General features: G+C 41.9%; 1 protein-coding gene across 3 annotated transcripts in view; it reads left to right on the forward strand.

Moving 5' to 3' along the window:
* The first annotated feature begins 238 nt into the window (after nucleotides 1-238).
* LOC110984300 (uncharacterized) overlaps nucleotides 239-21,395 on the forward strand; it is a 33,921-nt gene continuing 12,764 nt past the window's right edge. Inside the window, exons 1-5 of one of the 3 annotated variants that reach the window (XM_022244325.2) lie at nucleotides 239-556; nucleotides 2,210-2,283; nucleotides 2,989-3,200; nucleotides 13,268-13,607; nucleotides 20,821-20,988. In XM_022244325.2, coding sequence (XP_022100017.2) covers nucleotides 403-556; nucleotides 2,210-2,283; nucleotides 2,989-3,200; nucleotides 13,268-13,607; nucleotides 20,821-20,988 — 948 coding nt within the window. In that variant the 5' untranslated portion in view covers nucleotides 239-402. Of the gene's footprint in view, nucleotides 557-611; nucleotides 746-2,209; nucleotides 2,284-2,988; nucleotides 3,201-13,267; nucleotides 13,608-20,820; nucleotides 20,989-21,395 lie in introns of those variants that run through there. The other 2 variants (XM_022244326.2, XM_087142627.1) reach the window with 2 other exon arrangements.

The raw sequence follows: 21,395 nt of genomic DNA on the forward strand, positions 1-21,395 counted from the left end.
ACTTCTTCTTTTTCTTTTTTTCTTTTTTTAAATTTTATCTGACTGCAGTCAATCAGTCGATAAACCCAAAATTTTGGTGGAAAAATGAATGCACTATCAAAGATGTCATAACATTAATTGGCAAAAATCTGGTACCGTCTTCTGTGAAATAGACGGCTGTTTGAAACCAGAAATTGCAGAGACATTAAACAGCTTCTGGAAAAAAATCACGTCAACACGCCAACAGAGGGCGCTGTTGTATTATTACTCCTTAGCGACCACGTAAACGCGGTGTTCGGACTTCTACGCTTCATTCAGTCAAGAAACTCTGATTTTGGTTGATTCTTGGTTCCTGCTTCAATTTATGAACATAGTTGCTAGTGACAGAAATATCTTTGAGTGCTGCAACATCGATAACTAAACATGGCTGTGCCGTTTTCCAACACAAAGCTGCGTGTTCCGAGAGGATTCCAAAATCTGCTGGAGGGTCTCGCCCGGGAAACGCTGCGTAACCAGCCGGAGAACATTTACGCGTTCGCGGCGGCGTACTTCGAGAACCTGCTGAAAATCCGTGAAGGTAAAAAGAACACTTGCAGCTGAATCATAACAGACATGTTGCGCGGGGTCACGATGCTTTATTTTGTTGTAGCCATGTTTTACAAAGAAGATCAGGTCACACCAGCTTACAGTCGACAATGGTCGGCAATTCAAATTTCAAAGAACATTTTCAAAGGAAGCCAAAGACCTTTTGTGGGCCGTCATGTCGGTATGATTTATTATACTTCGAAATAAGTTAGATTCTATATACTATTACAAGGCAATGATATTTGACCAGTTTATAGTCCCGTATTTTTGGTGTTGTAATGCCATAGTAAGTGCACATGTGTACTATGTAGTGCATGTATTGAGGATAGGCCTAGCCCAGGTGGACTCCCTGACAGTCGTAATGAAATGAAGACAACGTCCAACCTGGGCTAAGGATAGGCCTATAGACTGTAGGCCTAGCCTAGAAAAATGAATCCTCTCAGACTTAGGATATCTGTTACGTGCTTAGGCCCCATCTAAAGAGATTTTTTTTATTCACGAGATGGAATTCGGATCTCGTGCAGTCTCAGACTTTATTTCCCCTTGGGGAAAAGCCAGTGGGCCTAAAGCCTTGAATTGCCAAAATTGTTTTGGAGACCCCGTTCCTATAATAATAATGAGCATTTACGAAGTGCAAAAATCCACTTGAGAAATAGATGCTCATGACCCTATAAAAGTAAAAGTAAATTATTGCAGTTACACCGTAAAAGGTTTATGCAGAAAAAAAATGTTAAAAGCGAGTGCCGTAAGTACACATAAGATTAATAGAAGGGAGACTTCATTTTATCTTTTGGATTCACCTTGGTAGATGACTGTGACATCATGGTCAATAACTGAAGGGTTGGTGTTTTGAGGGAAATGCACTGTAATGAGGAGAAATTGAGTGTTTTAACACGTGACACATGGTGGATTCAAATATGCATGGCTAATTAATCAGTAAGAAAGTCATATTTCTCACAATTTACAGTTTATAATTTCCAAAAAATACATGTAGGGTCAGCGCAATAAAGAGAGCGTTGCCTGTGGTTTGTAGGGGACTGACCTATTTCACAAGATTAAAATGACAAAAAAAGGGGGTCCCCACGTACATTGTATACATGTACAATCCCCATGCAAGATTCAATCTAAAACAAAGATTATTTTGCTCACTTGGTCACAGAGGATAAATTTAATAGTCCCATGCTACGTGTAGCATTAACCAAAGTGCAACTGAACGCTGGCAAGAAAACTCTGAATAGGCCTAAACCGTACATTTCCTTTTAGGCTGTTGGCCTTTGGGTGGTTTATGTACATGTACAGTATGAATCCCAGTTCTGTCTACATGCCTGCCCAGTCGCGGTTGACCAGGAGGAGAAGTTGACAAGCCGTTACAAAGTAACCTGAAGTAACTGAAACTCGTGATTTCCCAATGCCAAACAAGGGCTGGAATAGTGGAGTGAAGTAGTTAAACTAATTAAGTAATTGCACCGCTGATAACTGAGAGTCGTATTCTCCTAGTCAAATACTGCAACGCTTACGGTACCCTACAGTACATGTACATGTATAGGTTAATTGCAGAAAGGCCAACATGTAGTCAGAGCATGGAGGAAGGAACTAGCAATGTACACTGTACTTATAAAATATTGCCGTTTGCAATCCATTCCAGAGCAAGGGATCGATCCAGCAGACGTAGGTGCCAGACATGAAGACCGTTACTACAACAACCAGAGCTTCAAAATGGTAAGATGACCACCTCAGACTACAACTTGGAACAGTTGGAGTACAGACAATCAATCTGCCCCGTTGTTGGTCGCATTTCACAAACTAACGCACTTGTGCAACACAGTTCCACTGGAATGATCCCAGATTAAGCCAAATCTTGATGAAATCATGTTGATGTGATGGCCCTAGGTTTGGTTTCCTATGTACTGTGGAAGGGTGGATGGGTGGCCATAGTCTTTCCCATACAGTCATATTACGCTTACAGGATGAACAGATGAATACATTATGTGATCCTGTAATACGGGTAGCAAGTTACCATTAGGCGGGAAAAATTATTTCTTTACTTGTTTTTTTCACGGTTATTTTTCAGTCTTTTACGTGTGCGTTGTAAAAGTTATTTTTACATTTTAAAAAGAAGTGCCCATATTGAACTATCAGCGTGGAGTTTTCACAAGAGCACATCCAGATGCTTCACCCATTGTGGTGGCTAATGACAGCCTGATGGACAAGTACTGATAGCTGTCGATAACTGCCCATGGTGGTGCATCTGTTTGATGTGAGCAGTACGTTGTGAAAGTACTTTCTTCGTTTTGACATGTAAAATGTAACTCCATGCCCTTGATGAAATTGCTGAATGGAGCCACAGATTCCACGTTCTGAAGGGCACTCATGTGCGTTATTTCATTCACGCTCTTCTGGTTTTTTTTGCTCATTGTCATCCAGGGCGCCAAGGCCAACATAGGTGACGTCGGCGACCCGCAGCAGCAGGCTGCAGCTGTCACCATCCAGAGTTCCGTCCGAGGCTACCAGGAGAGGCAGGCCGTGGAGGCAGCCAGACAGACAGAGAGAACGCAAGAGGAAGAAGAGACAGCCGCGCTGCGGATACAGACTAGCTTCCGGGGGTATGAGGCCAGAAAGCGTGTCAGTGCCCTGAAGTGCGTAACTAACAATCTTCTTTCGCTTTAATACCAGTGTCGTAGTCGAGACCTCTTTAGGCCACCGCAAGACCCCCGTGAGACCATCACAAGACCTCCAGTCTGAATTCAAGTCACAAGCTATTCCAATGAACAGCAACAAAACCATTCCTTCGTCATTGTTCACCCTGTGACTTGTGACTGGTCTTATGTGTGGTCTTGTGATGGTATTGGCTACAACTTACAAGTTGTAGTCAATGACCGGTCCTTTTTGAGTACCGTGATTACTGGCAGACTTGCTCCGGCCTGGTTAAGAGGGTGCTTGTAAAGTGGTGCGCTCTGGCTTTTCACCCTCGTGTTTTGATGTGAGAATGTTCAGCATTTGGGGTGTTGCACTGTGCTGATTGTGGTGATGGGTGGCTGATCTGAATTTAAAGTAAATGCAAGTTAGAGTTGTAGCTACACGCACGTGGGCGCTGCCCAGTACCAGACGGCAGTGCCCCGCTGTCCAAATCACCAGCCAGCACTTTGGCTGCAAATGAGGCTTTTTGGCCGGCACAAGTGTTGCTGCATCATATGGCAGCTTCAAAGTTCTGACATGTCTCACAAAGCAAAAGGGTTTAACACTGAAACACTTTTTGGTAAAAAAAATGTACATGTATGTGTGTACTTGGTCAATCCCTGTACTTGCACTGCTGTTTCCCCATGTGCATACACCAACTGTTAAATTTATCAAGCTCCAACCAACCCTGCCCAAGGCCTGTGACAAGCATTGGGCTGGGCTGGACAGTGTGCAGTGAACCAGAAATAAGCCAGTGTGCATGCATGCTATCGGATCTCTTGTGTGATGGTTGGGCGCATTTATTTTTTCAACTGCAAACTAATTTGGTCACATTACATTGCATGAGGAAGGGCATTTTGTTTAACGTCAGTTTGGCTTGTTGATGGAGACTGATGTCAGAGGAATGGACAGACTGGTCAGGAAATCTTTCAACCAGGCTCGCACACGCGCCCAGGGCACACTTGACAACTGTACTCTCCAACAGATATTGGTCGCATGTGCTCAGTGCAGGTTGTGCCAAACATGCATGAACCTGCACATGTGCACGTAGACGTACATGTATGTGCCTGCAGACAGTGAGTTCCCACATTGTTCAGGGCGGATACGGCAGTTTAATAAGCCAGTGCTGCAGTGACTTTATTTCAGAGTTGGTGTCACCTAGGCTACATGTAGCACTTTTCTTTCCCTTCTTTATGAGAAAGGTACAATGTATCAGTTCCCTGTCACAGGTGTTTGATCAGTTCAGCTGACAAGAAAAGGTACACTGTAGCTAAAGTATATAATTTATGGTGAGAGTGTAATACAGGCCTCGATCGTCAATTTATTTTTGCATGTGGAGCGCATCCCAACAAGTAGGTTGTATGACCATCAACTTCACGTACGGGTGTGCACGTACAGTACCCGTGCTACCTGCACCCTGGTTGAATTCTTTCCCCGTAAACTTCTACGTCATCAGGCCACTAGCACTTCGTTTAATACAACTGTACCATTCCCGGCTCAGCTCCTGCAAGCTCTTTTGATTGGCCAACAGAGGGCGCTGTTTATGCCTTCTGATTGTAAGCAATAGCAGCACACATGCACCGTAGTCTGTGCACTGGAACCTGATGCTCAGTGCAGTGTGGTCAGCTTTTCTTTCTGATGGTCGAAATGTATGGGTGGGGCAATGGGGAGCAAAGGGGGAGGGGGGAATCATCATCCGGCCTCTTGTTCCTTCCTCCCCAACATGCCCCAAAAAAATCACCTTATACCGGTATAAAAGAGGGGAAAAGAAGAGAGAGAAAAAAAAAAAAAGGAGTGAAAAAGAAGTGGTGAACAGGGAGGAAATTCACAAAATTGCTGTTTTATGTGTTTTGCCTCCCCCCCTGGACAAAAATCCTGGCCACGTCCATGCCAAAATATTTTCACATGTACCCCGGCACATACATGTACATGTATCTGGATGTACATATAGGATTCTTTGCATGGTGGAAAATCTACCATAACCAACTGTGCCGGTAAATGGTACATTAATTAGGTATTTTTGCCCTTGTTATCACTCCATTAAGTTCAAACTTGGTAACTCTTTTGATTGCTCGGAAAGCTACATGTAGACACATACAATGTACACGGACGTGTATAATTCCGTACATGTACTATACATGTACATGTATGTGCACCTCCGCAGCAATGGTTCTTATATTCTGTAAAACTACCAAACATTATGTGTTCATCTTCAAATGTACATCGTGTACATACATGTATGAATACAGTTACAAGTACATCACAGTGTGGCAGTTTTGGACATGTACAGGATATCTTTATGAAATTGAGCTAAAGATATTCTAATAATAATTGTGACTTTGTAAACCAAACTTCAGTGGTAGGAAAAGAGGTGTAAATACCCGATACGGTATGGTTCCATTGATCATTGTTTGGGGGGAGGGGAATCATGACAAATGAAGATTTTTTCATGAATATAATTATTTTAAAAGTGAAAGACTTCGGACGTGTTTGAAGTTACGGACAATTAAATGCCAAATGTGCAAAAAATAGGCACTCAGTTACTTGAACCTTGCACCGTATTCATGCACAAATCATTCCTAAAACACACGTGGCAAAAATGAGCTTTGTGCTTCTGTCATACTTTTCAGTGTTTTATACCTACTGTAGAATTGGGCTAGAGTACCCAATAGTCTGCCATGGTGCACATCTGAATTGGGCTAGAGTACCCAATAGTCTGCCATGGTGCACATCTGAATTGGGCTAGAGTACCCAATAGTCTGCCACGGTGCACATCTGAATTGGGCTAGAGTACCCAATAGTCTGCCATGGTGCACATCTGAATTGGGCTAGAGTACCCAATAGTCTGCCATGGTGCACATCTGAATTGGGCTAGAGTACCCAATAGTCTGCCATGGTGCACATCTGAATTGGGCTAGAGTACCCAATAGTCTGCCATGGTGCACATCTGAATTGGGCTAGAGTACCCAATAGTCTGCCATGGTGCACATCTGAATTGGGCTAGAGTACCCAATAGTCTGCCATGGTGCACATCTGAATTGGGCTAGAGTACCCAATAGTCTGCCATGGTGCACATCTGAATTGGGCTAGAGTACCCAATAGTCTGCCATGGTGCTCATCTGAATTGGGCTAGAGTACCCAATAGTCTGCCATGGTGCACATCTGAATTGGGCTAGAGTACCCAATAGTCTGTCATGGTGCACATCTGAATTGGGCTAGAGTACCCAATAGTCTGCCATGGTGCACATCTGAATTGGGCTGGAGTACCCAATAGTCTGCCATGGTGCACATCTGATTCTTCAGCTTCATCACAAAATTTGCAAGACAAGAATTGGCCAGAGCAGAACCAGTTTGACCATATTGGCATTCTGTTTTCAATTTCTAAGCTGCATGAAGTGGCAGTGTATTAATTTGCTCCGCATCGTGGGGCAGCTCATTGCTTCCAAGCGAGCGTGCCCACAAAACGATGCATGCCATTGCCCTCTGTCATGGCCATAGGAAAAGTCCTAGTGATTAAATTATAATCTCTTGCTTCTCCGTAGACCCAACCTTGTCCTTGAGTACGGTACATGTATCCTGTGTGTTGTCTTCAAATTAGAGACACGCACAAACACAGGTATGATGGTATAATTGTCTAGCTACCATTCCAGGCTCGTTAGGTTGGCAGGGGATAATTAGAGTGGCATTGATCCAGTTTTTGGATGCAGCATTATTGAACTAATGAAATTGTAGCCTGTCTGGTCATAATTTTTCTTTTCTTTGAGGAGTCGTAGTCTAAAAGTTGAAAGCATGTTATACAAATTTTGTATGAAGATATTGTAATACAAGATGAAATATTCCTCTGTGTAAATTTAGCACCCCAAACAGTAGACTACCCAGCAGGGGGCGGGATTTGGAAGCTTCGTGGCCCACATGTATCGGTACATGTATGTACATACATGTACATAGTGTACATTACATATTAAACATGATGGAAGACAAGCCAAACTTGGTGGTCTGCCAGGCTACTTCTAAAGGTTAGAGCTGTAACAGCTTCATGTAAGTCCACTGTCATGCCCTTCTATCACCATATTTCCAAAGTTTGTGTGAATCGTAAAAGTACACGTTCCCATCCACTTTAGTAACAGTTGAACATCAGCAGAATTTGCACATGTATACAAAACCATTTTTTGTACTGATGGTTTGACCATTTACTTTAAAAGGAACACTTCCTGAAGCCAGACAATTCAAGTTAATTTTGTTTCGTTTTTTTTAAATAAAAGTCTTTATAAACATTACTGTTCAATTCATGTGGAACAAAATTTCACAAAAATATCCTCATTTCTCTACTTTTTGCAATTTGGAAATTTTCTAACTGCTGATTTTACATTGAACCGTACCAGTAGCCCAAACTACCCTTGTAATTCCCAAGACGTTTATACAGGTACATTGACCCTCCCCTCCCATGAGCTTTTTTTTATTTTCACAGAGGCTTAATTTGCTGCCTTAACCTCTGGGCATGGTTGTTTTATGTGTTTGTTCTGCGTGATGTAATCTGTTGATGCAGCATTTGATGAGGCACTGGGCTCCTGGCCTCTCTACTGCATTTATCAGGGTTCTAATCTACCTCCCACATTCCCTTGTGGATGGATGACAAATAAGGATCTCATCTGTCTGTAATTAACCCTCAGGCTCCAGCAAGATACTGTACACATAGCCTCCCCCCCACCACCAAAAGAATATTAATAATTAAGTCATTCCAAGAATTAAATGAATGCTCTTTCCGCCAAGAGAAATTCCAGTTCTTTAAAGGAAAGAAAAAATGTACTTTTTGACTAAAACATTTCACAAATGACTTTCTACCTGTAACTTGATGAAGACTGCAATTATATGTGTGTGCTAGTCGCATGTACCGTATTTTACATTGTACATGCCAGTTTTTGTTGGCTACCGTAGGTAGGCCCCAGTGTGTAATGCAGTCACACCTCGTTAATAAGAAGTCCTTCAGACGTGGCCAATTAGAAGTTTATAATGTACATGTTACAGGAACCCTGTATTATCAGGAATGAAAATAAGAAAAGAAAGGATTGGGACCTAAAATGTCCTTGTGATAAGCAGAAAACAGTACAATGATGCCGTGTTCTAGCCAACTGAATTGTTTAATCTGGCATAGAGTCATTTAAAAGTGTCCTCTGGACTTGCTTGGTGGTCATGTGCAGTACACATGTACATGTACTAGTACATGTAGGTACCGGTGCCCAGTAGAGTGTACATGGTGTACGGGGTTGTGTTTTGAGAGCATTCGTGACTGGATTCCACAAGCTGAGTCTTACAGTTTTAGACCACATTTTCAATTGCTTCTGGTTCTCCGCAGTGACATGCAAAATGTACAGTGTACCGGTATACCAGCTCTTAATCTGGGCGTGGGTCACTGATTGTGCCATGCCCATTTCTCTAGATGCAAGTATTTTTGTTTTTATCCTTTAATTAATGGTAATTGTATAATTTCCTGAGATGAGATACAGATGGAATGAAAAGCTTGTCTCCAAAGTGGCTCTGATAATCAATCTCTCCTCAGGTCAGCTGACTTCCTTGTTTTTCACTTCACGCTCACGCCATTGAAAATTGACAACATGGTCAGAGTCTTGTAAGAATTGGAATTTCCTGACTTTTCATCAAAGTCCAAGTGGCATGCCTGGATAGACTTGCGACCCATTTTGTCAGGCTGCTCACATTTGGGGGAAATTCATGCACCTGTATCCGAATAACTATGATCTCATCCATTAATGACATGTCCATGAATGCAAAACATTCACGGTTCGTTTTATGCAACGAATATAGAAAATGTGAAATGCGAGTCGAATGTTACTATAGACTACAGTATTTTTGCAGTGCAGCGGGTTTGTGCATTGGGATGACTAATTGAAGGACATGTGATCTACAACCCACCAATCAAACGATGGGGATTGGTTGTAAATTACTCAAATTCTTGCAGCTTCCTGTACCCTCACTGTTGTGGTTCTTTTGTTTTACTCCAGAGCACGAAGAGATGTGCGATTTGAGGGTCGTTTTCTGCTGTTATACTTTCAAAGATTTTTAATTTAGACCCATCGACAACCAAACGGGAAAAAATAGCATTCTTGATTTAGTGTGTATAACGTGCATACTTGTACATACATGTATGCATGTACATGTACACTTGACCATTTAAACATATGCACAATTGTACCATACATGTACATATACATGTACATGTAGTCAAACCGCTGGATAAGTTGGAAGACATTTAAAACATTTTAATCAGGTGAGCATACTGTCATAAGATGTAACATACCGGTATTGCATTTATAATTCATTGCTGCTTCAAGCTAGTCCACTCTCAAAATCAGCCTTGAGGTCTGCCAATCCAGGATTTGTTAAAGTGTTGGCTCATGCATAATTCATTTATCCCCTTGCATGCAGGTTTGTAGATAGATGTACAATGATGCATTAGTATGCGGACTGCTCCATTTGCCTATAGGCAAGGCAGTACGCTTGGCCAATGAACACCTCTTGTGTGATGCATACATGTATTCATAAAGTTAGAGTACTGTACCCAGGTCCTTGGAACTCTCTCAGCACTGCCAGAGCATACCTGCAGGATAAGAGGCACTGGTACATTGTACATGTACATGTATGTGAAGCCGGAGTGGTTCTGTAAAGCAACTCTTAGAGACAATTTGTGCTCTTGTGCAGTGTGGACAATCTACTTCTTCAATAGGACCATAGTGGCAGGCACAGGTATGTGTGGAATGGTCTTTCAAGTTTCAGTTCCCGATGTTTGACTTTTGTAATTAGTCACTGATGTAAATGATACAGTTTGTGTGAGCATAGACGGAGCCATTATAAAAATGTTATGATGTGAGCGCAGATTCTATTTTTTCCCGGTCGTTGCCGTACTGTAAATTGAGATTGATTGCCAAGTGGATAAGTTTTTCTGCGTTTGCTTTGTCACTGAGTGTTCTGGTTGAGGAGAATTGAAAACATTTTCCTATACACGTGAAATAATCTAATTTAAGGGCATGCATTACAAGTGAACAATGTAAATACTGACTTACATAGTAATTTCTGTCTGGCTTCAGGCAAGTGTGTATTGCCGACCAATTTTTTTTTCACCCAACATTATGTATGCACCGATACAGGTGCTTATAACCACGTGAGAGATTGCACATTATTTTTTGCACCGTACAAATGTGGTCTCCATTCGTGGCACGGTTTTAGAAGTATGCGTGGCAGTAAATGTGAGTTGCCTGTAAAAAAAATAAAAATGACAAACAGCAAATGCCAGTTTTTCATTCCAAATTTTAAAATGTGAAATGCTAACCCCCCAAAAAGTGGGGAAACCCGGAAAATTTGCGATTGTAGAACTCACAATCTCAGCACATTAGATCTGGAAAAAAATAATAAATTGACAAGATTGTTCATGCACACATACATGTATGTGCAAAAGTACTGTCAGTACATGGACCTGAAGCTAGCAAAAATGTGCCACAAAAAAAAAATAAACATTTGATTGCCACGTTCAAAACTTAGCCCTATTTTGTATGGTACAGGTGTACATCTGAAAGAAAACGGCATTTTAACAATTAAATTTGTCTGTGCAGACTTATACGTGTAAACATGCTCATAAAGTATACATGTACATGTAGACATCTTCAGTGTATTTTTAAGTGCTTTTGCTACTGTAATGTAAGTAATATTCCTGTGCGGTGTACACACACATTGTACATGTACGTACATGTACATCTATCGTACATTATGCACCTGTACAGTGTACACATGAAATGGTAAGAGTTCACACTTGCAGCCCATCCGCTGAATATTAATTCCATCAACTCCAGCGGTTTGATTACTGTACGTACAATACAGCAATCCCCCCCCCACTATATCAGTCCATTCCTTATTATTACAGCCTGATCCTGACGAAGGCGTTCAGCAAAGACAGATACCGGTATGGCTGTATCCTGGTTCCTGACTCTCCAGGATACAGAGTGGTTTAATGGCGCAGGCGTCGTGCTAAGACATTCTAAACATTCCTCATCAAAGCCACCCTGGGAGGGTGGAATTAGCCAGGGCATCACCAGACCACAGCCCTGCAACTTGTGTGTGGCTTTAGTGACTCCAACTTGAAATGATCAACTCTATGATGTACAATGTACATGTACACTACATGTCAGTTAAACTAATTTTTTACCAGAAGTGATGTTTTTTCACCCATTTTTAGTAAAAATGTATCAAATGCTACGTGCACGGGTACCGATACATGTTCATGTATATGTACATGTCCTTTACAACAACTAAAATGTATGTAAGCTTAACAGCCGTACTACCGGTAAATATAAGAGAATGACATTTCCGTGGAATTGCCCAGGTACCGGTATAATTGAATGTTATTTCTCCTGTCAAAGTGGTGACAACTGCAGTTACATCAGAACAAAAATAAGGTTAGACAAATGTCTCTTTTACAGAATTCGAACAAGGAGTTTCTGTCCAGTTCCCTCAATCGTTGTTTTGGCCAGCCACCTTTCAGTCCCCCTTCTCCCAGGTTTTCCTTTAAATTCCTTCTTTAATTTTGCTTGTTACTCCATAGGTGTGTGATTAACGACATCAGAGCTACAGTAAACACTTACATTGCCTGAGTTGTATGGTGTGTGGCACTGCCTAAATACTGGTACCGTGATGTACATTGTAAATTTGTTTATCTCTGTAAATAAGCAATGCATTTTCACCAATTCATGTTACCTTCGAAACACCAGAAGTGGATAGGAGTTGGCACAGTGTTGTGTGTTTTCTTCTTGTTGTTGAAATACACGTATTAATGTCATAATCTGTTTTGCGGTATTGGTTGGTAGTGAAGACATTTTTTTCTAAGCCTTTGATTGTCGTATTAGATCTTCTACTGATTTGAAAGACCTAAAAGAAACTATTTTGATAATAATTACCTGTATGTACTTGTAGTGCATGCTTGGAAAACTTGGGACAGATTGGGAAGGCCAAACACCCTTGTCAGTTCAATGTGAAGGGACTTGGGATGAGAATGTAGGGATACACTGTGAGATATTGACTTTATCATTATGCTTGTGATACCAGTCTGGTATGTACATGTACGCGCCAGTACCACTGCAGCGAAGGAGTCGTAGGGGCTGGTATTAACATGCGTGCCCTATGAAATCCATTGGCCAATGTCTTCAGCCATAATCTGGATGCTGCGTAACTTGGGTCTGGGGATTGGAGTACATGCTCCCTGCTGCTTTGATGGGAACTCACTGCCTGTTTTGACAAGGACCGTGCTGAGCACACGCAAGCCATTCCTAGTTGAATCGTCAAGGTCATAAAATTTGGCTACTACCGATACCTGTGGTTGGAATTTGCAGTCTCCCCGTGCAGGCCGGATGCCCAGATGAAAACATTCCTACCAACCTGTCTATTCCTTGCTGATGAAGGGGTTTATTCAAGTAGGGACAAATAGACAACCATCAAATTATTTGGGGAGGGGGAATTTGGAAATTTCTTTGTGGCTTTTCAGAAATGTGAGGATACATGTACAATACATGTTCAATAATCTCCTTTTTATAAAGTATGTGTTGGACCATGGTTGCACTTACAACTCTACTGTACATGCACTCGAAATGAGTCCCTAAACGGCATCTAAGTCTGTTGACAAAATAAGGTTCAGGTAGCAATTTCTTCCAACCTGATGATTACATGGCCATGACATTATTTTAATGATTTAAGAAGATCAGCATCCAATTTGACTTTTGGAAGGAACAGAAATGAAACTGTCCTCTAAAACCACATTTTTCTCATCTTTTCCTTAAACTTTGTGCCACTTTTTTATGGATGGGGGGCCGTAATGCCCTCTGGTTCTGCCACTGTTTGTACACACTTTGAGAAAGTATGTACACGTGAATTAATTACAAGATTGTTGTGAACACTTGACACAAGGTCTATCCTATGACACAAAATTTGCAAGATAACTCAAAATTGCTTTCAATGATCTGTCTCATAGAGAGGAAAAAGCCAAAGAATCGGAGCCTGCCGCAGAAACCTCCACAGCAGCAGAACCAACAGCAGAGCCAGCAGCAGAACAAGCAGCAGCAGAACCAACACCAGAACCAGTACAGGCAGCCACTGAACCCACGCCAGTAGTGACAGAGCCTGTGACAGAACCCCCAGTAGAACCTCCAACAGAGCCCCCTGCAGAATCCCTGGCAGAAGCCCCAGCGGAGGCAGGAGCAGACCAGGAGGAGGAGGTTGACATTGACCTGGAAGACCCTGAGGTGCAGGCAGCGGCCGAGAAAATCCAGGCCAGCTTCCGGGGGTTCAAAGCCAGGAAGGACCTCAAGGAGGTGAGAGATATAGTTGAAATCTCTAAAGAACCGGTCTCTACAGAAAACAACCGAACAGTGTTGTAGTCAAGCACAAGTTCTCTGCCAAATTTTGAAGTTGTTAGGTGGGAATACTGAAGTACATGTACAAGTACATGTACGGGGACAGTACAGAGTAGTGCTGTTTGATAAAATATTAAGTTTTTATGACAGAATGAATACAGTACTTGACCGAGTACTTGTGTACTTTTCTCCTTCAAATTTTATTTTTACAAAATGTGGAGTGCCTGAAGTTCTCAATTTTTTGGAATGTTATATGTTTGTGTACTGGTACCTCTGTGCATTTACCATCAAATGTCCATCACTCTCTAGCTTTGTTCTCTTGCATCCACCTCAGTTTAACCCCTTCATACCAGGAGCCGTCCATAGCCGTGGCCTCGTGTGAGGATTAGTGCAAACCATACAGTCTATTCACCATGCAGCTGCTGGTTCAATGGGGCCTGCTGCTGGACAAAGCTTTGCATACTGGGCATACCCACAGCCCAGCAGTCACGGTCAAAAGAATCCCGGCGTGAAGGGGTTAATGCAGTGAATTTGGTATTCAGAAAGTGGAAAAGTACAAAAGTGAAACTAGTAGACAGTGGTTTGGATGATGTGCTCTGTCTTGTGAGGACAGAGGATATTGTGTGCCTGAGCCCATCGGTTCCCCTCAGAGCTTCAGTCTGAGATGATTTGCAGGGTACTACACCTACCACAAACTTATCCTGTGTCTTCAGATCAGTTGATGGTGGTATCACTGAAGCCATGTGAGGTGACACACCCTTCTATAATGTAGCACTTTTTGCTCTGCCGGCATTTTGGCGATGTTCTCATTTATGAGCCCAGACAATGCAAATTACACAAGAAATGAAGTGACATGGCAAACGTGATTGCATCAGTGGAAGCAAGCACATGTATAGTACTTGCATGGCCATTTCCCTTTAGACATTAAACCATATTGCTAAATATCCTCCACTGTTTTCTTAATTAAAATTTGGATCTTTATCCACTGTATACCATGGCAGATGGATTGGTGTGGGCAGTGCTCACATCTCCTTCCACCTCCACACATGTAGCTCGTTCTGTCCCTTCCCCCCCTCCCCTACACCCCCCCCCCCCGAGGCACTACCGGTAGTAGGAGGATTAGATACATGTACTGGTACATATTTCCTAGATTGTTTGAGACAGCATAACTGGCTGACGGAATTGAACCATGCTTAGTCTGGTCTGTAAGTGCTGGGTGGGTGTAAGTGATGTACAACCAATTGATTGAGAGCATACAGACCTGTACACACGCAGCTAGCTCTTGGACGTGTGTTGGATGCTTGTAAGTCAGTGGAGTTACGTGTAGTCTCAACGTTGGTCTCTCTTTCTCTCTCTTGGAAAGCCAGATGCGGTAAGGCTGGACACGGCTTGGAGCTGGGAGATTTTTATGACATGCAAGGTTGTTTTTTTTTCTGTTTTTTATTGCCAAATTCATTCATGTTTTCAATGAACTGCCTTGTGAAATTTCATCTTTCTCCAATCCAATACAGTCACTCCGGTTACAGCTACATGTTACTCTACAGACAAAAATATTATAGGCCGAAAATTGTGTTCGTCCAGTTTCAATTGATGCCAAGTGTGTGTTACACTTAACGAGGGCAGAACAGATTGATTTTTTTAGAGGGGTGGGGGCTTCAAATAGAATTTTACATAAAAACAAAAAGTCAGCGACCAGTGTTTAAAATTTCTGTTGTACCTAATCAAACTCGGACCATTTGAAGTTAACCATCTGTGCTGTGGCACATGTACTCCTGAATTCACTACCACACTAGTTGACGTTGATTCTGTACATGCACCATATACATGTACATGTATTTGTTTTGTATACACATACATGTACAGTATGCAGAGTCTTATACGTGTACCGGCCATCGCCCGGTACGCACTGGTACTTCAGAGTCCGTCAAGATGGATCATAATTTTGTTGATTTTGAACTTAGTAACTGCACCAGCCCTCCTGTTGGTGTGCCCCAGAGGGTTGAAGATGGTTGTTGGGTTGAAAGTACCGATAGAAAAATGAGATTGTGGTATCAATAATACATGTATAGTATACGAAATACACGTACCCATAGCACAAATGATTTTGTTTGAATGAGTTTGGTATTTGTGTCCAAAATGCTAAAAGTTGGTCACAATATGTCTTTTTGGACAGTTAAAACGATTTTGATGATTGGCTAAAATAACACACACGATACAATGTACTGTATACCCTCTGCAAGTTGTTAAACTAGGAGGACATTCCTCTGCATGCTTGTTGTTCTGCCGTAATTGATCATATTGACAAGCCCTTATGCTGTACATGTATCCCACATCCATGTACTTGTAAAGCATTTTCCCTAGGCTAAATTCAGCCGCCATCTGCACGGCTGAAATGACGGAACTTTGACGATTTGATCCATCAGTTCCTTTCAGATCTCCGTCAAATCACCACCTGCGTCAGGCTGTAAGCAACTCATCAGTCTGTAAGGAATCACTGTGAAGTTACATGTACATGTAATTTGGGTCCAAGTTCTACTGCGTATAGGCCTATTAGTAAAGTGTTTAAATGATAGAAATTCCTGAAAACATCTGTTGGCACATTACAGAATTACATGTGGTATTGTCCATGCACTTGCACATGACAGCTGTTGGAAACCTGAATTTTCCAAAGTTAAATGTTTATGCATGTCGGTACACAATCAAACATACGCTGATAAGACAGCTTTTCCTGAATTTCTTAAGCATGCTACCTGTAAATGCAGTGATTATAGACACAGAATTGTCTGCTACTGGAGACTCCATGCTGGTGAACTGGGCACTGGATTCTTTTGTACATGCACGTGCATGTTGAATAACATGATCTGACTTGTTAAAACTGAAAGGTTTAGGGGACTCTCCTGTACATTACATGTACCTCTTAGAGAGGATCACATATTGAAAGCAAGAATACTGTTAGCACTTTGCGTTTTAAATTGCATCGTGAAGACACTCCTGGTTCTTCTGTATCAATGGAATTTTTCAATAGCTTTCCATCGTCTACATGAACATGAAATGCATTTGCTCAAATTACTGAAAACCGTGCCCTGCTTTTGTCAAATAGACCCCCATTCATCTGTAGTCGCTCAGTGTACCGGTAGTTTCACCGCGCGTTGTATTGATTTCATCTCCATGGCTCTTGTTAATGCTGTTTTCTGTCTGTCTCCATTCATTCTCTCAGTCAGCACTTCAAACCTCACTTTATTTGCCCCTCGGAAAAATGTTTGAGCATTCATACATCATAAAAGTCATCATTTCACACAGACAGATCAGGGAAACAGAAGTTAAAAAGGCCTGAAGTCAAACAGAAATTGAAGAAGCAGTTTACAGTAGTAATTCTAGAAGTCTGTCTTAATTTCTTTTGACCCATTTTTTTCTTTTGTGCCGGACACGTGCTCTCAACTTGAATACAAATGCCTCAGGCATTGGGTTTTCAAACACATTGTCATTTGAAATTTACATCGTAAATAGCCTAAACTACAGAGTACTTGTACATGTACATGCTTGAAATGAACAGCCACAGGCAAGTACCCTACAGCTTGTACCAGTATGTTTGCAGGCATTGAGCCTGCAAGTTTGTGGTGTAATTGTGGACAATTCATTTTCTGCATATTGGTCTGGAACTGACTGTACTCATGCGTTGGCCATCTTGCATTGAAAGTGCGGCGAGCTTTTCATTTTCGGAACCTAAGAGTGAAAATAACAGTGTCCAAAGAAAGGCGTATTACAAATGAATGGCAAACTTTTGCATATGGAATCATTTGAAATTTTGGGTAAATTGTATCTACGGTAAATGTAGTAATTAAGCCAGATTTGAAATAAACTGAAAGGGAGGCTTGGAACCTAAAATAGTCTGGCACCACGCATTTAACAGATTATTGGATTTGATAGATTCAGGGAACACAGTCAAAAATGGCTTATTCCCTGTAAATAAGATCTATCATACGGTACATATGAATTAAACAGAGATAGAATCAGGTGTTGAATTTTAATGACGATACAGTGTACCAATAGGGACACTTGAAAAAAGCCTCATATTGTCTGCCATTACTGGTGTTCGTTGGGCTACGCATCATTAATGTCCAGGGCTGATGATCACCGAGCCCAACCATTTCAGCTCCCTGGAGAACATGCTGTTCCTGCATGTACGTTGCAGCCATTTGTAATTGTCCAGTAAACAGCGATCCCCTCGGTCCTCACAGGTACCCATTTTGACTCAGGCTGGGAAAGAGACAAATGGGAGGGGAGTGACTTGCCAAAGTTTACACTATGCATGTAATACACTGCCAGAAATTAGAGGTCCAAAAGTGTGACATTTTTAGTGTCCCAGCTACACTGTACATCTGACCTTTGTTATTTGACTGGGAAATATCACCAGAATTGATATCAAACTAGTACTATTTGTTTGGCAGGTAATTTGCATTAATCCATCACTCTTGGAAATTAGAAAATGTGTTCTGAACTTACGAAATTATACACTGTACATGTACATGTATGTGAGATGATGACAAGGACATGAAAAAAATGGACCCCTAATCTCTGGAATTACCCTCATGCCCTATCCAAGGATTCAAATCCTCAATCCTGATTGGGAGTAGTACATGTACATGTACATGTAGTACAGATTCTAATCACAAGACCACTGGAATGGGAAATTTTGTGAAAGGAATTCTCTTTGACTTTCACACTCACTGTTACAATACATTAAAAACAATTTCCTACCTGTGTGAACAGGATCAAAGAGCTGTCTGCTGTGGGAAAATACGTGAAGATGGTACACATGAAATGGTACCGGTTTCTTTTCCCAGTGTGGGAACAGTTTGTCCCTTGGAAAGAGAAAAGAGTGTGGAGAACATTTCCCATTCTCGGGTTCATTTTCAATTGCAGTGGTGCACTTGTTTGATTCAGGTTCAACATGCACACACTATGAACACGTGACCAAGAGCTGATGAATTTGCCTTATCTGGTTTGGTTTCAGCAGGATACCGGTAGCTACATGTCGTTCAGAGTCCTTTTGTTGAATTCGGACTCAGTCCTAGTAAGGGGACTTAACGGACTGAATGAGTTACCCGGGTACTCCACTTCCTCGAGCATACCGGTACAGCGAAGCCTGTTGTGTCGATACTGAGGAGATACGGCGCAGCTTTACTATAGAAAGCCCTCAAACAAAATTCAAGTTAGAAACAGAACAGAAACCTGGTTTTGTATCCTTTGGGGGAAGGGGTGTCATTAGTTGGGCTGCTGGCAGCTGCGGCTCCTCCTTTTCCCCGTGATTAGCCCCCGACACCTGTCCGTGAAAGGCCACACCAGCCCATGAATAACTGAGTTCTGGTTGCCTCCTATCGCCAGGCTACTGTAAACTTGGCGGTCTGGGAGGAAAGCCCAAAGGTCGGCAATGGTGGGAAGGAAATGGACACAGCGGGAGAGTAGGGGTTGGGAGTTGGAGATGTGTCACAGCAATGTTCTGGCTGGCTGCTCCTCGTGCATTATTGAATCCATAGAGTCACGAAGACAGCTTCAGAAATTGATTTCCTTTGCCAGTCGTGTGACTGGTGCTCTGGCCTTTTCATATCCAACCCCATCATGATGTATGAATTATTGATGACAAATTTCTGTTGAAATGATTTTTGATGTGTTTTGTTTTTACATACCGGTATGCATGTACCCCAGTAGGAGTCACATTTGCCATGTGCCGGTTCATGTAACGGAATGTGTATAGCACGTCTGAGTTCAATCAAGATTATGCATTCCCTGAATCCTCTTTGAGGTGATTCCATTTTTTTTCCTATGGAAAATGATCAATAAATTACAGTAGATTGGAGCAGGCACTGAACATCTGCTCCCCTCAGTCTCTGACTCATTTTCTACAGGGCATTCTGAACAGTTTGGAAAAATAAATGGAATGCCTCATCAGCAGGACCAACTTGAGCCCTGGATATGTAAATTTAAAATGACTGTACATGTGCATGTATGTATGGACTAAATATTGGATGTTTGCTTACATGTATACAGTACATGTATACTGTACATTGCAAAAGTCCACTTTCAATGGGATACCACTACATTATCAAGAAATAAAAGGTGATTTAGAAAATGTGCAACACTGATGATTACCTTTCTTATTGCATGTACATGTACATGTGCATGCACATGTACATGTACCACACTGACTACCACTTCTAAATTTAGTACTGCGGTTACTTACCATATTAGGATGCTGTACATGTGCAGCTGTGAATACAAATTACCTTAGCATCAGATGATACAGAAAAAGTTAACCTTGAATGCAGTTGATTCTGGTTCCTTCACGCCGTGCCGAGAGAGAAATTTTGCCATTAAAAATGACCGTGAACTTCAGCTGCCATTGGCTGCCTGCTGAAACAGCACTCGGGAAATAATTATAAAATTCTAAAATAATTAGAAAGAGCAAAGCCACACTGGCTGCTGTGGCTATGAGTGTGCGTTGTGCTTTCCAGTAATTGATTGGACTCAACATTGATGAGTCCGTGGCTTTTCGGATCTGGCACGTGGGCCCTTTGATGTCTGCTGTGATGACAATGGAATGGATCATGTCCCTTTGATGTCTGTTGTGATGACGATGGAATGGATCTTGTCCTTTTGATGTCTGTTGTGATGACGATGGAATGGATCTTGTCCTGGGAAGAGAATAGCAGAGAAGAATTAAACAGCACGCTCCACGGAAAAAAAAAATCTTTACATATGCATGACTTATTTTGTAAAATGCTCAGGGGAACTCTTTTCTTGCTGTTTTTTGAAGAAAATTAAAGGAAAAAATTAAGTACATGTACACACATGGGCAGGTATTGCGGAGGACATGCGCATATTTGTCAGCATACAGAATAATAATCTCATTAATCAGCATTGGGCTTGACCAAGCCAGTGTTGTTTTACCCCTGAAATAGCCTCTTCAGGTTTATGTACATTTTTATGTCATCCTTTACAATGTAGTAAATCCCAATGCCGTTTTATATGTACCGTATGTAGCTTTCAGTAAAATGTAATACTGTCTAATTTCTTTTTGGAAAAAAGTCACAGAAACCACCAAGTAGAAAAGACCCCCCCCCCGAATAAACCCACAAGATTTGCAGGAATTCATGTTCATTCGTGTGTCCAGGAAACAACTGCAGAGCCAACAGCAGAGCCAGAACCAGTGGTAGAGCCCGAAGCCCCAGCCGAAACGCAAGTTGCACCCCAGGACGTAACCCAGGAGGGAGAGACAGAGCGTCCAGCAGAGGCCCCGACAGAGACTGTGCCAGAAGAAGCTCAGGCTGAGGAAACACAGGTACATTGTGGCGAAATCTCTTGAACCTAATTTTTTCCTTAATCCAGAGACTAGTCTCAAGGCTAAGGGATGCAGGCTTGTTATTTGCCGCTGAAGGAATAGATTGTCTAAAAGCTGCTGAATAGGCCTACATGTACCGGTAAGTAACAAAATAACACAGCAGGACACCTGATTGTCAGAATTCAATTTAATTCTAGTTTATTAACAGATCAATTAAATGGAGCACTTGGCAGGAAAATGTGAAATGTATTTGGTAAACCTTTGTTTATTGAACCTGCTGTACGGCTGACTACGCGACCACCGTACCTCACTGTATAGCTGACTACAATACTTACAATAACAATTCACATCTGGGAGAGGAGTTCACAAGAAGTGCCTGTGTGGTTTACAATATCTACGGGTGTCTC

Source organism: Acanthaster planci, linkage group LG10 (genome assembly GCF_054643075.1).
Source record: "Acanthaster planci isolate LZ-2023a linkage group LG10, COTS_SCS, whole genome shotgun sequence".
NCBI classification, from domain to species: Eukaryota; Metazoa; Echinodermata; class Asteroidea; order Valvatida; family Acanthasteridae; genus Acanthaster; species Acanthaster planci.